This window comes from Panthera onca, chromosome C1 (genome assembly GCF_046562875.1).
Source record: "Panthera onca isolate mPanOnc1 chromosome C1, mPanOnc1 haplotype 2, whole genome shotgun sequence".
NCBI lineage: Eukaryota > Metazoa > Chordata > Mammalia > Carnivora > Felidae > Panthera > Panthera onca.
The window spans coordinates 116,923,524-116,944,977 of record NC_138346.1 but is presented as its reverse complement, the minus strand read 5'-3'; the positions used below and the strand labels follow the sequence as shown (position 1 = coordinate 116,944,977).

Here is a 21,454-nt window from a genome sequence, read left to right as displayed (position 1 = left end):
TAAAAGCTTATATCATCTTGGAAAAAAAAAGAAAAATCTCATCCTGTTACAGCCCTGCTTAAAATCTTCATTAGCTTCCCATCGCTCCCAGGAAAAAGACTGGCCCACAAGGCCCAGTATGGTCTAGCCCCTGCCTTCTCCCAGGCAGGCCTTCCTACTTACTTCCCATCGCCATCATCTCTGCCCCGTGGGCTCCAACTACACCTAACTACACCTAAAGTAACCACTCCCCCAAAGTTCCCTCTTCTGGCCTTTGCACGTGCAACTACCACAGCCTGACTGAGAGGAGCTGAGATAGGCTTTCTGCTCTCTCTTCTAGACTGTTACCCTAAAATCTCCTCTGAAGTTTTCTCTGCACCCCCAAATCTGGGAGACATGACTCCTTGGAATCCTGTTCTCCCAGTCCCATCATAGCACTTAGCACACGGTATTGTAATTGCCTGCTTACTTGCTCATCTTCAGGGTTCTGTACACTCCTTGAGACAGGGCCTGCTTTATTCAGGACTGGTCTGCGCTCAGTAATTATGTATTCAGTAAATGAAATGGGCTTCCATTTTCTCGTATATAAAATAAAGGAATTCAGCTAGATGACAATAAAATGCAACAAATAACAGCAGTCCCAACTGCGCAGGAATTCCCGGCGGTGGTGTTTTGTTTTGTTTTGTTTTGTTTTGTTTTGTTTTGTTTTGTTTTGTTTTGTTCGTTTTTTGCATCATTCTGCTTCAAAACCTAAAACCACGAGTTGGGGGAAAAAAATAAAATCATAGACTACAATTCCCGTGAGACCTCGGGGCATCACGTGGCGTCTGCCCAGGCTACTATCGCGTAGTCAGAACTCCATTTCCCAGCGTGCCTCAAGACGCGGGGTCCGCATTTCGCCGAGAACTTCAGGAGTCGGGTTTCTGAGCGACGACTGCGGTAGCCAAGGCTGAGTGGAAGGTAGAAAAGGCCCAGCCTGGGGTTCAAAGGGGACAGTGGCTCAATCACAACCCGGAGTTGCACATACCCTACCTTTGCAACCTCCAGCCCACTCCTGCTAAACGTGCCTCTCGGAGGCCTTTTCCAACCCTTGCTCCCCGTCGCTCCTCTGCTGTCCGCGGCTAGAGGCCAACCCTGCCCCCCCCCCCCCCCCCCGCGTCACCCAGAGGGAAGGGGCGGTGTCTAGAGTCGAGGCGGGCACCGTGCGGGAGCCGGGTGTGGACGTGGGCGGCTGGAGGTGGGAGACGGGGCTCTCACCAGGTGGAAGGCCCAGACCCTCACTGCTCTGGGCCTTGTCTCTGCGTTAGCGGATGCTGAGTGTGCAGCTGGTCGGGCGCCTGTTCTCGATGGCCGGTCGTGTCTGTCCGTCCCGGAGCAGCGCCTGGTTGGGGACTGTCGGTCCCGTCGAGGCAGCCATTCGCACGAAGTTAGAGCAGGCCCTGAACCCTGAGGTGCTGGAGCTGCGCAACGAGAGCGGCGGCCATGCGGTCCCACCGGGCAGCGAGACACATTTCCGCGTGGCGGTGGTGAGCTCTCGCTTTGAGGGACTGAGCCCCTTGCAACGGCACCGGCTGGTACACGCTGCGCTGTCTGAGGAGCTGGCTGGGCCGGTCCACGCATTGGCTATACAGGCACGGACCCCCGCCCAGTGGAAGGAGAACCCTCAACTGGACGCAAGCCCCCCTTGCCTGGGTGGGAGCAAGAAAACTCGCGGAACCCCCTGAGCCCCCAGAGAGGGAAGACTAGGATCCTAATGGTTTGGGAATAAACTACGGGCTTTCTTCCCTTCAATACGGTCTGGTGTTTGTAAGGGACAAGGATCCTTGGGCCCCATTCAGCCAGCACGTACATGTCCTCTGGAGATAGCAACTCATTTCAGATCAAAGCTTATCCAAGGAAAGAGAATCACTCACCACTGCCCTTGCCCTGGACTATTTAGGAAAAGCTGCGTAGTCGTTTTATGTTAAATTGTGACTAAGGAATCACCAGACCTGATGAGTTGGAAATTATCCTGTACATTAAAAGATAAATTATCATAGGAGATACACTGCTTTGTGTTGATAATGGCCTGTTGAATGAGTGCTACAGATGTTCTTGGGAAAAGATACCTGTAGCCTAGAGTAGGCAAGAAGGGCTTCATTGTGGGGAGTGACCTAATTGGATCTTTAAAGGAAAGCACAGAATTAAACCAGAAAAGAGAGGAAGGATGTTATAAGGAGGGGGAAGAGCTCAAGCAAAAGCATAGAAACTGCAGCCACCGATTGGACGAGGCAGGAGTTATAAGTATATTTGAATTTCCTACTGGGAGAATGTTTGGTTTTCTGTCAGCCTACCCATTTCCAAAAGGATTTGCATTTGTTTCTCAGAAATATCCTTTATGAGGCGTGCCTGGGTGCTCAGTTGGTTAAGCACCTGACTCTTGATCTTGGCTCAGGTCGTGATCTCACGGTTTGTGGGTTCGAGCCCTGCGTAGGCCTCCGTGCTAATGGTGCAGAGCCTGCTTGGGATTCTGTCTCTCCTCTCTGCCCCTCACCTGCTTGTGCTCTATCTCAAAATAAATAAACTTTAAAAAAGAAAACAGAAAAATCCTTACAAGACAAATGAAAACACATTAAGGCAGTGAAAAGATAACATGGAATATGAGTATAGAAGATGGAGAAAACTTTATATAGCCCTTTTTCTTACAAGCCTTCTAAAGTCCTATTTCTGAGGGGAGCTCAAGTGATGTCTAGATAAGCACCTTGATGACCTTAATGTGGCAAGAGAATTTAGATACTAAAGAAAAAGATTAACATACATCATGACCATTTTGAGCTAAAGTTTCGACTGCATCTGGTTGGACAATAGGAAGTCATTGAAGAGTTTTGAGGAAGGACATGCCAAAGAGCATTCTGGGGCAAATCCTTCTGGCAGTGATGTGTAAGGAGGTTGGCATAGGAGATTGGAGGCATAGAGAGCAACCAAGAGTGAAGATGGGACCCTGACTTCAAGGTCAGCTGTAGGAATGGAAAGGAAAAAGTTTTGAGAGCTACCATAAAAAGTCAGAAAATGTCTTGATTAGAACAGAAATATGAGGGGCTCCTGGGTGGCTCAGTCAGTTGAGTGTCCAACTTCAGCTAAGGTCATGATCTCGCGGTTTGTGAGTTTGAGCCCCACATAGGGCTCTGTGCTGACAGCTCAGAGCCTGGAGCCTGCTTCAGATTCTGTGTCTCCCTCTCTCTCTGCCCCTTGCCTGCTCACGTCTGTCTCTCAAAAATAAATAAACATTAAAGAAAAAAAAAAGGGAGAGTCAGGGGTAACACCCAGGCATTGATTTCCAGATAGCCTAACATAAGAATTCCCATGGGAGCTTGTTTCAAATGTGGATTCTAGGTCCCCTCTCTTTAAAAAAAAGGGGAGGGGGAATTCTGATTCCACAAGAATGGAATCTGGAATCTATCTTTAAAAGACACACGAAGATTTGGAGGCAAACTGGCTCTATCCTCAAGAAACGCTCATAAATTTTTGTTTTGATTTAGGGTTTTTTTAATTTTATTTTTGTAAATTGTTTTATTATGGTGGTAACACTTAACATAAGGTCTACTCTCAACAGATTTTTAAGAATACAATTCATGGGGCGCCTGGGTGGCTCAGTTGGTTAAGCGTCCGACTTCAGCTCAGGTCACGATCTCATAGTCCATGAGTTCGAGCCCCGCGTCAGGCTCTGGGCCGATGGCTCAGAGCCTGGAGCCTGCTTCCGATTCTGTGTCTCCCTCTCTCTCTGCCCCTCCCCCGTTCATGCTCTGTCTCTGTCTCAAAAATAAATAAACGTTAAAAAATAAATAAATAAATAAATAAAGAAAGAATACAATTCATTATCATTGACTAGGTACAGTCATACATATCTATAGGGCTTATTCATCTTGCTTAACTGAAACTTCATGCTCTTTGATTAGTAACTCCCCATTTCCTTCTCTTCCCTGCTCCTGGCAACCATCATTCTACTCTTTGATTCTATGAATTTGACTATTTTCAGCTAACTAATAGAATTATTTGGTATTTGACTTTCTGCGACTGGCTTATGTGACTTAATATCCTCATGATTGGTTCATATTATCACATATTGCAGAATTTCCTTTTTAAAAGCTGAATGGCTTTCCATTGTGTATATATACCACATTTTCATTATCAGTTCATCTGCCGATGAACATTTAGGTTATTTCCATGTCTTAGCTATTGTGAATACTGCTGCAGTGAACGTGGGAGTACTAATGTTGCCAAGATCCTGATTTCAGGTTTTTTTTTTTTTTTATGTTTATTTTTGAGAGAGAGAGGGAGAAAGAGAGAACGCGAGCAGGGGAGGGGGAGAGAGAGAGGGAGACATAGAATCCAAAGCATTCTCTGTGCTGATTGCTCAGAGCCTGACGCAGGGCTCAAACTCAAAACCGTGAGATCATGACCTGAGCCGAAGTCTGACGCTTAACCGACTGAGCCACCCAGGCACCCCTGATTTTAGTTCTTTTGATAAATACCCAGAAGTGGGATTGCTGGATCATATGGTAGTTCTATTTTTAATTTTTTGAGTAACCTCCATATTCTTTCGCATAGCAGCTGCATCATGTTGCGTTCCCCCTGTGTACTAGTGTTCCAGTTTCTCCACATCTTCACTAACACCTTTAGTATTTTGTTGTGTTTGGGTTTTTTTTTTGGGGGGGGGGATAGTTTTTGGTAATAGCCATCCTGACAGGTGTGAAGTGTCTCATTGTGGTTTTGATTTGCGTTTCCCTGATGGTTAGTGGTGTTGAGCATTTTTCCATATACCTGTTGGCTACTTGTGTTCTTCTTTGGAGAAATGTCTACTCAAGTCTTTAGCCCCCTTTTAAAATCAGGTTATTAGTTGTTTTTGCTATCGAGTTGCAGGACATTACTCCAAGTTTTCAAATCCAAGAGACTGAGAGGACCCTCCATCTGTAGAAGTGAAAAGGTCAGGATAAAGTGGCCAATTGAGGAAATAAATATGGTGCATCATATTATTCTGGCTTTCAGTTTGGGGAGAGAGGAATGGCATTTCCATCTTACCACCTTTCCTTCCAAGCAGGCAGAGGATGTAGGTGGAGTGGCAAAGAAGGAGATGTAGCCATTTTGGATCTTAAGGATTTATTTCCTTTTTATTTTTCATCAATATTTTTCATTTCATTTTTCACATCAACAGAGTTGGGTTTAGGGTGTCCCAGGAGAGCAGGAGAGATGGATGGGTCCCTCCAGGGGGTAGAAGGGAGAAGGCTGCGTCCAGCAAATGAAGGGTGAGGGAAGGGGGTACACACTCATACACTGGGCACTGGAGAAGGCAGTCCTTTGAGCACAGATACCAAAGAGTTAAACAGTCCCCACCTGAGTCAGTGTTACAAAATGTGGGGGAGTGACTATAGGGTGGGGGCACCAGACGCAGCATGAGGAAGATGAATTTGGATTTTTCGTTGTTGTTTTCACTTTTTTTTCCTTTTCACTTTTTTTTTTTTAACGTTTTACAAACAGCTAAAAACTACAACACATCACAGCTACAGTGGAGGGCAGGAGGGCACCAAAGAAAGCAGCCACACAGAGTGGGGTGGGGCAAGGGCAGCTTAACCTACAGGGGGTATCTTGTAGAAAGGGTGAGACAGGGAAACTGAGGCTTCTGGTCCCACATTAGGGGTCCCTGGCTTATTGTCTAACCTTCTTCCCCCTTCAGAGGAGTCCCTGGGAGGGCCCCTGCCTCCTGCCCCAGCTCCTTGTGCTTTTTGATCTGCTGGTTTGACCATATGCCTGGTTTCTTTCCCTCCCCTGCTACCCTGCGTGTGAGGGGACAGGTTGGGGGTGGGAGGGCAGCTGTGCTGTCCCTGTCTGTGCTATAGTGGGTGGAGCCTCTCACTCCAGAGGACTGTGCTTCTTGAGGGAGGGGAGGATTTGGACCTTGTCAGGTGCCCTCAGGTCTCTCTAGACTGTGGGACTCTTATCCTAGCCTGGCCTGGGGCACCTCCCTCCCAGGCCTGGCACAAAAATAAGATTAGGGGAGGTACTGTGGGAGGCAGAGTAGTGTGTGTGTCCACTGAGATTATCCTTGGCTGTATCTTAGGACAGTATGGTGACACCCCGCCCCACGGCACATACACACACGTACGTAAGTGTTACACATGCATTCACACACACAGTCCTGCTGAGCTGCCTCAGAACTTAATATATAAATAAATAAGAATCAGAAAGCTAATTTGATAAAATTCAGGCTTCTTACTTATAGCCCAAATTGAGGGGAAAGTGGAGGCCAGGGGGCTGAGGTTTATTGCTACTCCCCCAGCATCAAACAGGTGTGAGAGGGCACCTGCGGCCTTTCTGACTCTTAAGAAGTTCTTTTGGTCCATGGACTACACCAAGCCCCAGCTCCCAGCATAACCACATGCCCACGGTTTCACCAGGGCCTAGGCAGAGGGAATGAAGGGGAGGGCAGGAAGCCTGTGCTGGAGCCCCTGGAGCCAGGAAGAGCTAGGGCCCCTCACTAACACTGGGGGAGAAGGGTGTGCACGTCAAGGGGTGGGGAGTAGAGCTACATCCCAAAACTGGGATGAAGGAGCCTTCCCTGTATCCCTGCCCACGGGGTCACACACATGCATACGCACACGCACATGGCTAAGACACTGAACACAGGGGTGTGGGGAGTGGGGGCTCTGGGGCCAGGATGGCAGGGCAGGGAGGGAAAAGGAGGAGCTGTTGGTCTCACAGTGTGCCTGCCACCCTCAAAGGCCCTGAGACCCTCTCACTGCAGCACCTGCCCCCGGGTCTCGGGCAGCTTCAGGGCCAGAGAACTACCAAGGGCAAGGGCAGCTGAGGCAAACAGGATGGGGGCAGCCTTGGTGATTCCCACAAAGGATGTGAAGATGCTGATCCCCAGCACAGCTGCCAGCTTACAGAGGGCATTCAGGAAGCCGAAGGCCGTGGTCCTGCTCAGGAGACCCCCAGTGCGGTGCAAAGGGGAGACAAAGGAAGAGGCATAGGAGGGTTTGCGGGGGACAGGTGAGTAGGTGGGAAAGTGAAGGAGAGATGGCAGGCAGTGTGCAAAAGGGAGATGAAGGATGGAAAGATCAGAGAGGTGAGGCATGTACATCAGGGAATACAGATTGGGAGGCAAAGGGAAAAGAAGACCAAAAAATTAGGTTAATAGTTCAGGCTGCAAGGAGTGAATACAAAAGCTACCAGCTCTTAGAGCAGAAACTCAATGGGAAAGTATATCCTGTTAACCCTACGGATGATTTCCCATTCAGCTGCCTCCTCACCCCACTTTCCCGCCACCGCCGTGTAGACCCTAAACCGGCTGCCCTGCCCCCACGACACTCCAACTACCTCTTGTCCGAGGGGTAGAGTTCAACAGTCAACACGTCCAGCGCGTTCCAGGATGCAATGCTGACCCCCCCAAAAAGGCAGAGCAGAGCGATCATGGCTGACTCGCTGTTCCCAAAAGACAGGAAGAAGCAGGAGACACAGGACATCACGCTGGAGCCAGCTAGAGCCAGGAAATGAGGGAGTGGCATGAACCTGGCCAAGTGATGCTCATCCACAACCCACCCTGTGCCCTCAAACTAGGTTTGAGGGAAGCCCAAGATGAGATCTTTTTCCCAGAGTACTCAAAAGGAAGGCACTTCACCCATCCCCATCCTTCCTTATAATTATATTTTTATTGATAATATCAGTAACAACCATCTCTTCAATGACAGCTATGGGTCAAGCAGCTTGATGCTTTATATGCATTCATCTAATACATCAACCCAATGGGGTAGGTACTGTCATCACCCCCGTTTTGCAGATGACACAGCTGGGCTCATAAAGTAACTTGGCCAAGGTTAAGTGGTGGAGCTGAGATCCAACACCCATAACCTCAAAGCCGGTGCACTTGTTAATCTGTCTACCTCCTTTTTCCCTCAGAGAAACTTCCAGGTCTGGCCCCACCCCATCTTGCAGCCAAGACCTAAGCAGAAGACACGAGAGCGAGAACCTTCTCTAGCTAAGCTTTTCCTTCAGAATAAGGTAAGAAGCCTGTTGACAGCCTCACCCTGCTCCCCAGCCCCCTTATCAGTTCTGACACACCACCACCCACCCACCCCCTTACCAAGCATTCGGAGCCTGCCAATCTTGTCCATGAGCAGGGCAGACACGATATTCCCAGGAAGTACAGCCAGCGTCCCCAGGAAACTGACAAAGTACACCATGTAGGCGCCTTCACCAGTCCCTGTCACGTCTAGTGGGCAGCCCTCCTTGTTGTGCAGGAACGTGCTGTTCACCAGACGGCTGTTCACGAATTTGTACTCAAACAGGTCTGCGGGCAAAAACCAAGACAGGAAGGCAGTCACGGCAAATGTGAGAAGGAGGGGGAAGCTGCTACTGCTTATGGCTCAGGACTCTGCCTTTGTGGGGTTAGTTGCGGGGCGGGGGGGGGGGGGGGGGGCGGCGGGGAAGGGGCTCTCAAAACTGCTCAGGGCCTTCATTGTAAAACGTCAAATAATATCACCATAGGAACTAGAAATCTTTACAGCAGAAAATGACCATAGTCTATGAAATGAAACAGTGGGACTGGCTGTTTCCAAGTTTTCTCATTAATAATCTTTGCTTCTTATTCATTCTTTTGGTCTGCCCTAGCTGACTATAAGCAGTAGCAGTGCCATGGGTTTAGGAAAAATTACCAAGCAAAATATTAAAAATCATTAAAAGCCCTTTCCATTATTTTTCCCTGCAAGTTGGGAAAAACTCACCCAGTGCTCCATTAGGGGTGGGAACCTCAGTCTAGCTGGCAAAGTAGCATTTCATGTGCATGTAGTTTGAGAATCACTGTTTTAAAAAACCGGACTAATGTAATGATTCGCAACCTTTTACCCAGAAAATATTCCTTTTTTTTGTTGTTGTTGTTTTTCCCCTGAAGGCCCTGTTTGAATGAGTTTTGCCCACTTCAGAAGTACGCTGATAATAATGCAGATTTGCTTTAATTCCAGCTCAAAGGTAAAGAAACTTGATGTTTTTGCCAGATATTCTTAAAAACTATTACAGAAAAATGTTCAGTGTCCGTTCAATTTTTGGAATTATTGGTGGTAGATAATAGGCCCTCACACCACCTTCCTACAGGGCCCCAGAGAGCTCAGTTTGTGAACCCTGAACTAGGGAGTGAGGAACGTTTCTTCTCCCCTCTTCAAGGTCCACTCAACCCTTTGGTCTGACAGGCACCAGCCAAGGCATCTTACCAGTATTATAGAACACAGTGTTGATGAATGTGCAGTTGCGGAAAAATGTGTTGCTCGAAGTGACATCCTCGAAATAACACTCCTCAAATAGGGAATCCTCAAAGGACACTGACTTCAGACGTAGCCCAATGAACCTGTAAGGCCAGGATGATGAGAAACACTTCCCCCTTACCCGCATACCCTCCTCCAAGACTCACTCCCTTGGAATTGAGGAGAAACCACAGGTATTTACTCCCAAAGACCCTGTCTCCAAACTCCCAGACCCACGCAAGAGACAAGGGGTAGAAGGAACAGGGAAGAAGTGAAATGTAAACGTCCCCACGTACTTGTCATTGAAGTACTGTCCCCCTCTGTGGATCTGATTCTCCAGAGTGAAGTTAAAGGTCACATGCTCTACATGCTCCCCAGAGAACAGTTTGGTGCGGGCTTCGTAGTCCACCGCCTGGAGGTGGCGGATCATGTCGGGAAACCAGACAGTCAGGCCATAGTAGCTGAAGAGTCAAGTGTGATGGAATCAGATGGGCTCACGATTAGAACCAGAGGGTCCAGAATGAGGGGGTGGAGAGTCAGGACCTTGCTTGCCTCTCCAGTCTCATCCCTCAGCACTCCTCCCTTCATTGCTGTTGGTCTCAGGGACTTCAGGTTCTTCTGCCCACCCACTGTACTCTCATCTCCCAGCCATTTGCTCCTCCATTGGCCTAACAGTCTCCCTGCCACCACCCCACCCCAGACTGTCTAACCTCTGTTCATCCCTCAGGACTTAGATCCCCACTGCCCCCACACACCTCCTCACCTGAATGACATGGTGAACCACACACCCATCATCATCAGAGTGATGCGTCGATATTCTGGACCAAAACAGGAGAGGAAATTCCCCCAAACCTAGGTGGAACAAAACAAAGTCAGATAGCAGCTGTACTGACTTCTAACACTCCCACCCCAGGTCCCCCACTTTCTCCCGTCCCCCTTCCCTTCAGTTCACCCGACAAACAGGCCTTTGTCTCCGCCTCTCCCACTCCCTTCCCTCTCTTCACCACACCGTCCTTCATTACCTGCCCTCCCAGGCTCAGGGCCCGGACCCCCCAGCGCTGGTACCAGGTCCCTGTGTCTGACTGGATTTCAATCAACTCATCCTCCTGATGAATTGTCTTAATGTGAGTTACCTGGGGTCAAGAGAAGCGGTTAGCAGTCACATAGTCTATTTCCCAACCCCATCCAGGGGCTTCAGTTTCAAAACAGTAGCAAAGTGGCGGCAGGGGGTGGATGTGATACTCTGAGAGAAGACATTGAGGGAGAATGTGGTGGGAGATGTCTAGGGAAGCAGGGGGTGGTATCCAGAGAGGGGCTGGGTGGAGCTGGGGCTTGAGGGCCTTGGAGGTTGAGGGGAGGGGCTTTGGCTTACTGAGAAGACTCGCTCAGGATGTCCCTTGGCTCGCATGTTGGTGTCATGAACCTGCTTCAGCACCATCCAGGCCTCATCATGCTTCCCGTTCTGGAGCCACAGACATAATTCCCACCTCCAGGTTAGCTCCTCCCTGACCCAGGGTAATAGACCCCCTTCCTCCAGTGTGGCTTCTGTAGTCACAGGACACAAAAAGTCTCCCACCCCTACCTCTGACTTGTGGGTGTGTACATCACCCACAATTAAAGAGCCCCAAGCAGGGGTACAGCAAAATGCAGTAAGACTTGAGCAAGCCTAGGGGGAGTCCAGGAGACAGCTACAACTACAGGTCCTAGGGATCCCCTGGAACAATGGAAAGAGAAAACTGAAGACAAGGGAATTGCTGGCAAGGGGCAGGGAGGTTGTCAGAGGAGGGGCAGCATCCTAAGCTTCTGGACCAAGATCTACTTGGAGGGGGAAGAAGCACAGGGTAGGAACTTCTCTTGAGTGATAAAGTCAGGGGCAGAGCGCCCACCTGCAACATCTTAAACCACCCATGGTTGGGCAGGTACCCTGGTTTCTCCACCCACAGAGCCCCTCTGGAGATACAATGTAAGAAAAAGGAAGCAAGATAAAGTCCCCAGGAGTATGGGCCCTGTGAGGGTCCCACAAACCAAACCCACCGTGAGTGTTTGAGCACAGAGCCCCCTGCTGCCCCTCCCCCAGCCTAGCCCTGGCCCCGTTCACCTCCAGGAAGAAGCGGGGGCTCTCAGGCTGTGTGGTCAGAGCTCCGATGGCAAACACAGAAGGGAAGGCGCAGACGAGGACAAAAACCCTCCAGCTGTGGAACTGGTAAGCGGACCCCATCTGAAAGCTCCACCCTGGCAGGGACAGTCACAGCATCAGCAGAAAGGCCAGAGGCTGGGGGCTCCCACCACAGGGCACACAGGAGAAGAGGGAGAGAGGCTGGGGTGCATTCCCCTGGGACTGCCTACCGTAGTGGGGGATGATGGCCCAGGCCATAGCAGCTGCATACACTCCACCAATCATCCAAAACATGCAGAGCCAGCTCAAATGCTCCCCACGTTTCTCCTGGGCCAGAAACTCCGAGAAATAAGAGAAGACAATGGGGATGGACCCTCCAATCCTGGGGAGCATTGTGAGAATTCAGCATTAGAAAAGGGCCCTATTTCCGATCCCCTGCCCCAGTGCTCTGGATCCCCAAGTGCCTTTCATCTTCCACACCTTGTTAAAGAGACTTCTTACACAGTGCCCTATACACTCCCTCACCACCAGCTGTTATGCACCCATCCTCAAGACCCTGGGGAACAGGCAGGGAGGTCTGAGGGGAAGGGAAGGAACAAACATTGAACCTTGAAGATGGCTACTGAGTTGCAAGAGACAGAAGATGATTACAGAAAAGAGGGAAAATCCCCACAGGAAAAAGCTAGGCAAAGAGGAGTCCGAGGGCAGGGATGCGGGAACAGGCCAGAAAAGAGCTTGCAGACAGGGCAAAGAATGCACACAGACGGCTCAGGGAGTGTGGGAGTGTGGTGGGTCAACGTGTCACATTTCTGGCAGCTGTGGGTGTTAACAGAAAGGTCTGCTGTCAAATGCAGGAAAGATGGAGACTCGGAAGGGGATAACTCCGGGGTTCACAGGCACCCAGGGGTACAGCTGAGACCCACCAGGCCTCTCGTCATGGAGCCAGGCTCAGAATGGAACTGGAGGGTGGGGTGGAGGACTCAGGAGTGGACGAGACATGGAATGGTGCTCTGGGCAGGCGGTAGGTGGGTCCAGGACAGGGGGAAGCTGGCCTAAAGACGGTAGGAGAAAGGAGTTCATTCAATTCATACATATTTGAGATGCATCTGGTGTGCCTGGCACTGTGCTGGGTTCTAGAAACATAACAGCGACAAAGGCACAGTCCTCCCTCAGGACTGCCTCCAGGGGCTTAGGAGGTGGCCACTCACCCAACCCCAGAAAGGAGGCGGCAGAAGAGGAAAGTGCCATAACCCTGGACGAAAGATGAGAAAAAGGCGAAGACGCTGTTGACTGAGAGCGAGATGAGCAGACATTGCCTCCGACCTAGCCGATCAGCCAGACCTCCCCAGAGAAAGGCTCCCACCATCATGCCCAGGTAGACTATAAGGCCTGCAGGGAGGGAAACAGAGACAGCAGAGGTATGAGCAGACATGCCTCAGTTCGCTCACTTTTTGAGCATTAAATGAGCTAGAGCTGCAGCAGAATGGATTGAGGAGCTGGAAGACTTCTAGGATAGGTAAGTCTACCCAGAGATGAGAGCAAGTGAGAGTTCTGTCTTTACTCACGGAATGTCATCTCTGTAGACCAGAGATTCAAAGGCAGGAATGCAGACATGGGAGACCCCCAGAATTCTTTCTCTCCCTCCTGCTCTCTCTTGCTTGCTCTCATCTCTCACTGTGTCTCTGTCTCTCTGTCTCTGTCTCTCTCACACACACACACAACACACCCCCATCTCTGGCTTGCCTAGAAGGAGTAATGGATCTACCCAAATTCCCAGACCTTCCCAGGGTCCCCTCTCCCTCCCTGCCTTGACGTCCTGAAAGCAGCAGGAGAGATCTCCTGTGTCCCTAGGAAAGCACCTCCATTTCTTCAGTCCCCCCTACAAAATCCCCCCCACAGAACCCGTGCTTTACTCCCCCAGCTCCAATGCTTCTGTTCCTAAAACTCTCCTGTTCCTTATTTCCTTCCTACATTCAGAGTTGGAATGACTCTAAAAATCAATCTACTCCAAACTCTGCATTTTACCCATGCTTCAGCCAAGCCCCAAGGAGTGGGGATCTCCCCAACATCTCATGGCAACTTGGGAGCAGTGCAAGACCAAGAGACCTTTTGTGGGTGAGTCCAGGCGGTTTCCTCCCCCAGGGTCCACATCAGGAAGAGCCATTAGAGACCACTCACTGGCCCTTGAACACTCCCAAGGCTTGCCAAGAGCAAGCATGGCCAATTTCTCTGGCTGAAGGCAGACCTGGGCTTCCTCCCCGATCCCCACCCTACTAAACTGACTCCTCATTTAAACTAGGGAGTTTGGGGGCGCCTGGGTGGCGCAGTCGGTTAAGCGTCCGACTTCAGCCAGGTCACGATCTCGCGGTCCGTGAGTTCGAGCCCCGCGTCAGGCTCTGGGCTGATGGCTCGGAGCCTGGAGCCTGTTTCCGATTCTGTGTCTCCCTCTCTCTCTGCCCCTCCCCCGTTCATGCTCTGTCTCTCTCTGTCCCAAAAATAAATTAAAAAAAAAAAAAAAAAAAAAAAAAAAAAAAACTAGGGAGTTTGGACACTGACTTCTTGTTTCCCTGATCAGGGAAAAGGAGCAAGATGACAGAAGGGAAGTCTCTGAAGAAACACCCAACAGGGGCCCATCCCACCATGGCCACCTCCTGCAGAACTAACTAAGCAGACCACCACCCAGCCACTGCCCCAAGCCCCAGCCCAGCTGCCCTTCCCCAAGCCTCTCTTGCACAAACAACCTCACTGTGACCCAACCCCAAGAGGAGGGTTTGTGAGGGATGAGCATGCAGAGGAACTCCACGCTCTCTGGGGACATCTTGGGATCGGGGTCCTAGGGAGCGGTAAGGACAGGGGTTCTCAGGAGCAGAGGTTTTTCTAGAGTTTGGGGCAGGACAGGGCTGGAGGGCCCCCCAGTGTGTCTTACCTAGCATGCCTTTGTTGGAGTCCGACAGGCACATGTCTTTCTCGGCGCTAGGCAGCACAAAGCCCACCACAAAGACCTCGACACCATCAGCCATCAGTGCCAGACCAAGCACAAAATAGAGTGTCCACTGGAAGCGGCCATGGCCACACTCCCGTAGGATGGCTTCATACTGCTGAGCCAGTTCTTCCCGTTCTTTCCGCCGCTGTGCCTCCCCCCGGCCACCAGGGGGGCCCTCCCCATCGCCCAAGCCCCCCCTTACTCCAGCCAGGGGAGCCCCATCAGCCATCCGCTCGCCTTTTCCCCCAGACTCTGCCCTGGGGATGCCCTGATATTCCCCCTCGTAGATCTCGTCATCCTCGTCGTGGCCTTCAGTAGCATCACTAGATGCACCACCTTCTTCCTCATCCTGGGCCCCTTCCCCACGGTAATAGCCATCAGCAGGGGCAGGGTAGTCATCATCATCCTCCTCCTCCTCAAAGCGGGAGTAGGATCTGCGGGAATATTCATCCTGGACTCTGTCCAGGCCCTTTACCACCTTCTTGGCCGCATGCTTCTTGACTTCCTTGGCAATGTCTTTGGCCCCACGGATGAAAGCTGCCCGGTCTCTGAAGCCTTCTTCCATGATGGGTCTTTGGGAATGCTTCACTAGACTCCTCCACTCCCTGCTCAAGGACTTGTGAAGTCAGAAAGACTCCTTCCCCCAGTTACTCAGATGAAGTGGATTCAAGTATCTCTGGGCACAGAATAGGAGCAAATAGGACCTGGCCAGTGAGTGTGTAGGAAGGGAAAGGAGGGAGAGGAGTTCTGGCCAGTTCAGTTGGATACATGGGGAAGGGAAAAGGGGAACAGCAGAATGGGAAGGGGAGGGGGAGCTAGGTTGTGCAAGCTAGGATGGGGAGCCAGGATAACACAGGAAAGGCCGCCTACTTCTCTTCAAGAAGCCTCTTGAGATCTAGAAAATATAAGAGGGGGGGAAAAAAGGAGGTGGTGAGGCCTAAAATGGTAAAGAAAGCCAATACAGAGCCCCAACCAAGACCATGTGATACGGATGGTCTCCTTGCTTCAAGCCTGCACACAGTTAAAAAGGGATGCCTACCTGGGCCAGCTGTGGATCATTCAGTATAAATTCCCTCACTTTGACCTTGGAGATCAGGCCTATGAGATATGCTCCAGAGTCACGGTCACCTATCTAGAGCCCTCCTGATCTCCTGCCCCACATCAAGATCAGACCCCTTGCTTTACCACCAAACTGCAAAGAACAAAACAGGAAATATGAGAAACCATAATTCTCTGTTTTAGTCTGGTCTGGCTTGCTTACTGGGGGAAGAGCTGGGGGGAGAATGTGTAAAAGGAGAATCAAGTCCTCCAGTCTGTGACTTCAATCCACTGATCGCATCTCAAATGGGGCTCTTGGGGTCCTCCCCTCAGGTTCCCACAAGGAAGGGTTTTCTCAGTGGGTGAAAATTCCCTTCCAGGGTCAGACAGACTTGGGTTTGGCTTCTTGCTTCAGCACTTACTAGCTAAGTGACCTCGGCCATCTCCCCATACAGCCAGGCCTCAGTTTCCTCTTATTTAAGAAGGGGAAAGTAAGGATTAAATGACATAATGTGTATAACTCCTTACCATAGTACCTAGCACATAAAAAGCGATTAAGAAATGTTGGTTATTGCTCTTTGTGATGATAATAATACAGTGTGATCCCCTCTACTCCCTCACAAGACCCCAGAACAAAAGCCACGTCTGGATGCTTATGAGGATAAGGAGCAGAAAGGGATACTGGCAAGGGAAAGCTGGTTCAGTGCAAAGCACATGACAGTTAGGTGACCTAAGTTAAAATCCCAGCTCTGTCACTTACTTGCTAACTGCTCTTGGGCAAATTATTTAATTTCCCTCAACCTCAGTGTCCTTATATTTAAACTGGGGGTAATAATCTTTAGTTTTCTGAGTCCACAAGAGAATCCAACCTCACAGTAGATATTCTATAAATTAGTTTCCTTCCTTCCTATTAGACTGAAAAAAATGTGAAAGAAACAGGAAGCAGCAAGGGAAGAGTAGGGGTCATACTTGGATGCTGTTGTCCAGTATCCTCCCAAAACAGAGTCCCAAGACCTCTCTGTTCAAATTAGTTCCAGCAGATGGGCCCACATTGTCTCCCTCCAGACAAAGAAGGGAAGACTCAAAAAAAAGGGAAACCTGGAACCTGAGGTCATGGAGAAGAGGTGATGTCTGGCTCCTGCCACCTTCCTTCAGGACATCATCCGTGAGCCCCTTCCCTGGTGGGGGCAGGAACAGAAATGGCTGATCAAATACATACTTTTTCAGCATTGGGGGCTAAGGTCTATAGCTACACCTCCTTTCTCCAGGGCCTTCCTTCCTAATCCCCCTTAATCCTTTCTGCTCCTCCTCCAGGAGTCAAGGAAAAAGGAGTCCACAAATACCGCACTGCGTAGGAGGCCAGTATAGAATGAAGGGGGCCTTGGGCCTCCCCCCCAAAAAAGACATCCTCCAGAGGGAAACATAGGAGAACACCCCCCCCCCACTGCCTTCATTCAGAGAAGCAGAAGAAGTAGGACTAGATTCTGATCAGAGATCATTCCCCTAAAAATATCCTGCCTCCTGTTCCCACCCATCCAGGGCCTTCATTAAATGTCACACGCACACACGGTAGCCCTGGTAGAAGGGGATAAGTAATGCTACATGGCTCAGAGAGAAGCACTGGCAAGCATAGCCTTAGCCCCTCAGGCCAGATGTAAGCAGTGGACCACAATGACCAAAACCAGTGACCCCTGTGTCACCTTCTTTTCTTTATGGTTCAAGGCCCAAACCCACCCCCATGCAAGAGAGGAAAGTGGAATCCCCCTATTGCATGGCCATTTGCTTTCCTCTCCTTTCCTTCCCATCTAGGATCCCCGCGCACCCCCCCCCCCCCCCCCCCCCCCCCCCCCCCCCCCCCGCTCCCCAAACCCTGAAGGAGACAGACCCATCAGGAAACACATCCTGTGTTTATCAACACTGTTTACCCCTGAGAGGTGCATGGAGGGTAGATAAGGCTCCCAGAGCCACAGCAGGATAGGATGTCTCAACAGCCAGCTCCCCCAGGGCCAATGAGCCAGGAGGTCAGAAGGGAAAGAAGACAAATTCTTTGAGTTGGTGAGGAAGTGGTGCTATTTTTAGCCCCCAAAGCAGCACAGGGTGGCTAAGCCTGTGGGAGAGAGATGGGGCTTGGAGAGGTGGAGGTTATAGGAGACAAGACTCCGGGTTACACGGCCCTTTAAGGTTGGCCGGCTCCACCTGACCGGAAAAATGTGCCCGGGAGATTTTCCTGCAGAAAGGGGGGAGGGGCTCCCGAGCAGATGCTTCCCTTCAGGAGGACTCACTCTGCCCTGGATTATAGGAGGGTCCAGAAGCCCCCACCCCCAATCAAAGTCCCTGACTTTGGGGGTCACCCGGATTCCCCAACCCTCCCTAGCCCAGGTGGCAAGGTCATTAAGAAGCAGTCACTTGTCAAAACAACCACGGAGAGGGGGGAGGGTACAAGGAAGCGGGGTGTGCTGGAGCACCGCTCCCTGTGACAGCTGGGTGACTGAGCCTCAGCCCCCCACCCAGGACGCCCAAGGCTGCACCTCCCCTCCCTACATCCTACCGCAAGGGTTAGGAAGATGGAGCATTCACAGTTCGGAGGGGGAAAAAGGTGTCAGCTGAAAATGCACACAACAGAGGAACACAGGGGCAGGGAGACAGGGAGAGACCTCCACAAGCAAAGGCAAGAGACCGCCCCTACCAGCATTTGCCGCGACAGCCCCCAGCATCCCCCACCCCGTCTCGCCTCTGCTCTGGCATAACAGAGGAGCCCCTAGAATTGACTGAATCCATTCTCGGAGTGTCTTCCCCCGCTTAGTCCTGCCTCTGGGCAGGTGCCCATCATCACTCAACACCCCTTCCCCCCACCCAGGAGCAACTGCCCAAGTGCCCCCCCCCCCCCCGCCCCGCTACGCGTGCCCCCGACCTTGGTCGTTTACCATCTCTCTACCCAGCATTTCCATTCTTCCTTTACCTTCCCTCCCTCCTTCACCTGCCCTTCCTCCACTGCCCCCCACCCCCGCCCAAGTGCAGGGGAGCAGACTGAGGCAGCATCCATTCTCTGGCCCCAGCCAAGGTCACTTACGGCGGGGGTGGGGGGCGTGCAAGGTGAGGAGGGCATTGGACTTCGAGGGAACCCTACCTCACCTAAATCCCCCTCCCCCCCAAACCTGTCAATATCTGAGAGCGTACTAGGGACTTGGCTAAGGTAGAGAAAAACACCCTTATTCCATATATATATTCTGATCAGCACAGCAACTTAATTAAATGTCCTTTCAAACCACCACCGGCCCCCTTACCCCTACAGCAGGGACTGTCACCCTCCCCACAAGCAAAGCATCGGAGGATAAAATGGCTGCAAGGCAAGGCAAGGATGCTTCTGCCCCGGGCGGGGTGGAGGTAAGAGACTTGAGAGAGGGGTCTCACCTGGGCTGGGTGCCCCCGGGTAAGGCAGTCCCGGGTGAGGGCGGGGGTCCCGGCCGCGGGGCTGGCGGCAGCGTCGACTGCTCCGGGTACCAGGGGAAGCGGCAATGCAGACCTGCCCCCCCACACACACTCCCCACGCTCCGGCCCCGCCTCCGCCCGCCTCCTCCCTCCCCCCAACCCCCCAGCGCCACCGAGCACCGGGAGAGACCATTGTTGGGGGTGGTGGGGAGCGGCAGAAGAAAAGAGGATGGGGAGGGCCTCAGGGCACCGGGGAGCAACGATGAAGCAGCAGAGGGGACTGTCACAGGCACAGCTGGAGATAACACACACAGCCCTTCCCAGCCCGTTCCGAATAAAAGATGAAAGGAACTAAGGGAAGAATACTGTCAGGGAGACAAGTGGGAAGGCAGAAAGGGAGGTGGGGAACGAGGCAGACCCTTTCTCAGCGCCCCATTCCTAGTAGGGCAGGACTCACAAATTTGAGGGGTTCTCTGCCTCCAAAGCACCCTCCTTTTTCCCTTTCTCCTCTACTCCCAGCCAAACCTCTTTCCCACAGCCCTCTTCCGGATCCAGAGTGTTCAGAATCCGAGTTTACCTGGCCATTTTAGAGAACGCCGGAATAACAAAGTTTTTAATCCTGAACTGTCAAGAGGTGAGACTCCTGGATCCCTGCCATCTTTTTCCAGAACCAGAAACAGTCCTGGTTATTTACTGCCAGTGCAGACCTCCCATCCTCCATTCAGTTGGTAGCAGCAGAGGTGAGTGGGGGACGAAGCTGAGCGGGATTTACAGACCTTACCTTCTCCTTCTATTAATTTGCTCCAATGACTCAAAGAGGGACTCCCTCCCTCAATGCTCTATCCAATTCCTTTTACTACACACACACACACACCTGCTTCTGGGGCAGGAAGGATTGAACTAGTTTCAGTTCTTTGCTTTGCCCCTGTACCAACAACCTGGGCTTAGAGATCCAAGACGTCCTGCTAGGTGATTGACCCTGCTTCAGAGGTGAGGGGAGCTGGGTGGTTTGGGGATATACATACTGAATGTGTCTCCCTATTCTAGGTAAGGGCTTAGGGTACTCTGGACAGTGCACTGACCTGGGTTCTCACTTCCATAAGCTTTGGGTCAAGTTCTCTGCCTCTCTGAGCCTCAGTTTTCTCATCTGGAAAATGCCAGGCTTGCACTAGAGGCTGTATCAGCTCCCTTTCGGATTTAATAGTGTGTGATTCTACTTTGATAAAAATGTAGGCTTCAGAATGCTGGAATATGTTACATGAAGAGGCCTGGCGGGCTGTGTCCCAAGAGAGCTCACAGGTGGCGTTTGCAGTGTTGAATTTACCACTAACTTTTAGACTTGTTTCAGTCTAAAAACAAGAAACCAGTTCAAAAGGCAAAGTGTTTATTTCATATCACAGAATTGCAATTCAGGGCACATAGTTTAGGTTGAAACCCAAATAGTGTCCCAATTACAGGAAGTGGGCTCAGGGTTTTTATTGAGGAAAAAGAGGAAGATTAGGTAAGTTTTTTAAAAAGAGGTTCATCGGTGTTGACGAGCTGGGCTAGATTTGTACTTCCTTGACTGGTCGGGAGAAGTGGTGACCAGGCAAAAGTTCACTTTTTTCAGTTTTTTCAAAGATTTTCTCATTCTCGTGGACATCTTGGAATATTGGCAATTCGGCCCAGGTTCAAACGTTTAGAAAACAAGATGTGCAAGGAATTTCCTCTGAAATGGCTGTTCTGACTTAATTATTAAAAAAAAAAAAAATGGCTATACTTACATCATTTCTCATAGGGATGTGGGCCTGGGTTTCACAGACTTCAAAACTACATCTTGGAAATACCTGTTTGTGCCAACGAAGTTTACAATTTACTGAAACATAAAGCCATAATACATACGTGTTCATTTACCATGAGAAATCTTCCGTTGCTCAGACTCACGTCCAGCACATTCTCTTCTTTAAGCCAAATCAGAATGTCAACATATAGATGCACAATGACATAACCGAACAGGAATATTTTTATCTTTAATGGCATCTGGCCATCCCCAGGAAGGAGCTGTGCCAATGGGTTCAGAAAACTCTTCTTGGCTACAGTTCTCCACTCCCCTCTCTATGTATGGGCAGCCTTGCCAATCCTCCTGGACTACTCTCATTCTGTTGGCTAAAGCACTCTTTCCAGGATGGTACTTGGAAAGGCTATGCCTGTGTGAGCCTCAGCGACTCTCCCTTCACTAGATTTCCATTGCTGACCCCTCTTCAGGTTGATACATTCTTTATTTAAATATGTTAATATTTTCAATTAGGTTACAGCCAAGCCTTGCTGGCAGGGAGCCGGTTTTTCTCTTTAAGGTGACTTTGCATATTCTCCACTTATCCCTTACTTGCTAAAATAGAAATCTTGTAATCTTAGAGAGAAAGGTTGTATATGTTTTTCCAATGCTGAGGAAAGACTTCATCATTTTTTCCAGGAACCACAGACCCATGCAGCTCACCAGCTGCTTCACTGTCCCCTTTGCTGGGTCCATTAACATAAGAGTTCCTAGGGGATCAGTCCTGGCCCCTTTCCCCCTTCCACCTACTCTATTCTCCCTTGTCACCTCAGGTAATCCCATGCCTGTCGTACTGTCTATGTGGTGACGATTCCCACATTTATGTC

At 50.6% G+C, this 21,454-nt stretch overlaps 2 protein-coding genes across 3 annotated transcripts; one reads left to right on the top strand and one right to left on the bottom strand.

Moving 5' to 3' along the window:
- The first annotated feature begins 819 nt into the window (after positions 1–819).
- BOLA1 (bolA family member 1) lies at positions 820–1,770 on the top strand. The gene is made up of 2 exons (XM_060622373.3): positions 820–939; positions 1,287–1,770. Exon 2 carries the CDS (start codon positions 1,290–1,292, stop codon positions 1,701–1,703), a length of 414 nt encoding a protein of 137 aa, XP_060478356.3. The 5' UTR covers positions 820–939; positions 1,287–1,289; the 3' UTR covers positions 1,704–1,770.
- A 3,658-nt stretch (positions 1,771–5,428) lies between these two features.
- On the bottom strand, positions 5,429–18,938 carry SV2A (synaptic vesicle glycoprotein 2A). 2 transcript variants are annotated; one of them, XM_078451479.2, is made up of 13 exons: positions 18,797–18,938; positions 14,291–15,242; positions 12,573–12,753; positions 11,595–11,746; positions 11,347–11,480; positions 10,621–10,710; positions 10,271–10,381; positions 10,012–10,100; positions 9,545–9,709; positions 9,219–9,352; positions 8,096–8,302; positions 7,333–7,492; positions 5,429–6,932 (listed from the first exon to the last, which is right to left on the bottom strand). In XM_078451479.2, the coding sequence occupies exons 2-13, from the start codon at positions 14,910–14,912 to the stop codon at positions 6,749–6,751; spliced, it is 2,229 nt and encodes a 742-aa protein (XP_078307605.1). In that variant the 5' UTR covers positions 14,913–15,242; positions 18,797–18,938; the 3' UTR covers positions 5,429–6,748. The 2 variants fall into 2 exon arrangements, with proteins under 2 accessions (XP_078307605.1, XP_078307606.1); XM_078451480.2 differs by lacking the exons at positions 12,573–12,753; positions 18,797–18,938 and having other exon boundaries at positions 14,291–14,402.
- Between the last annotated feature and the right edge of the window lie 2,516 nt (positions 18,939–21,454).

Excerpts from the sequence above, each read along its gene's own strand:
- BOLA1 (XM_060622373.3), top strand. The coding sequence starts at position 1,290 with ATGCTGAGTGTGCAGCTGGTCGGGCGCCTGTTCTCGATGGCCGGTCGT.
- SV2A (XM_078451479.2), bottom strand. The coding sequence starts at position 14,912 with ATGGAAGAAGGCTTCAGAGACCGGGCAGCTTTCATCCGTGGGGCCAAA. Across the intron at positions 9,710-10,011 it reads TGGTTCACCATGTCATTCAG|CTACTATGGCCTGACTGTCT; the intron begins GTGAGGAGGTGT and ends TTGACTCTTCAG. Across the intron at positions 7,493-8,095 it reads TGGCAGGCTCCGAATGCTTG|CTGGCTCCAGCGTGATGTCC; the intron begins GTAAGGGGGTGG and ends TCCTGGCTCTAG.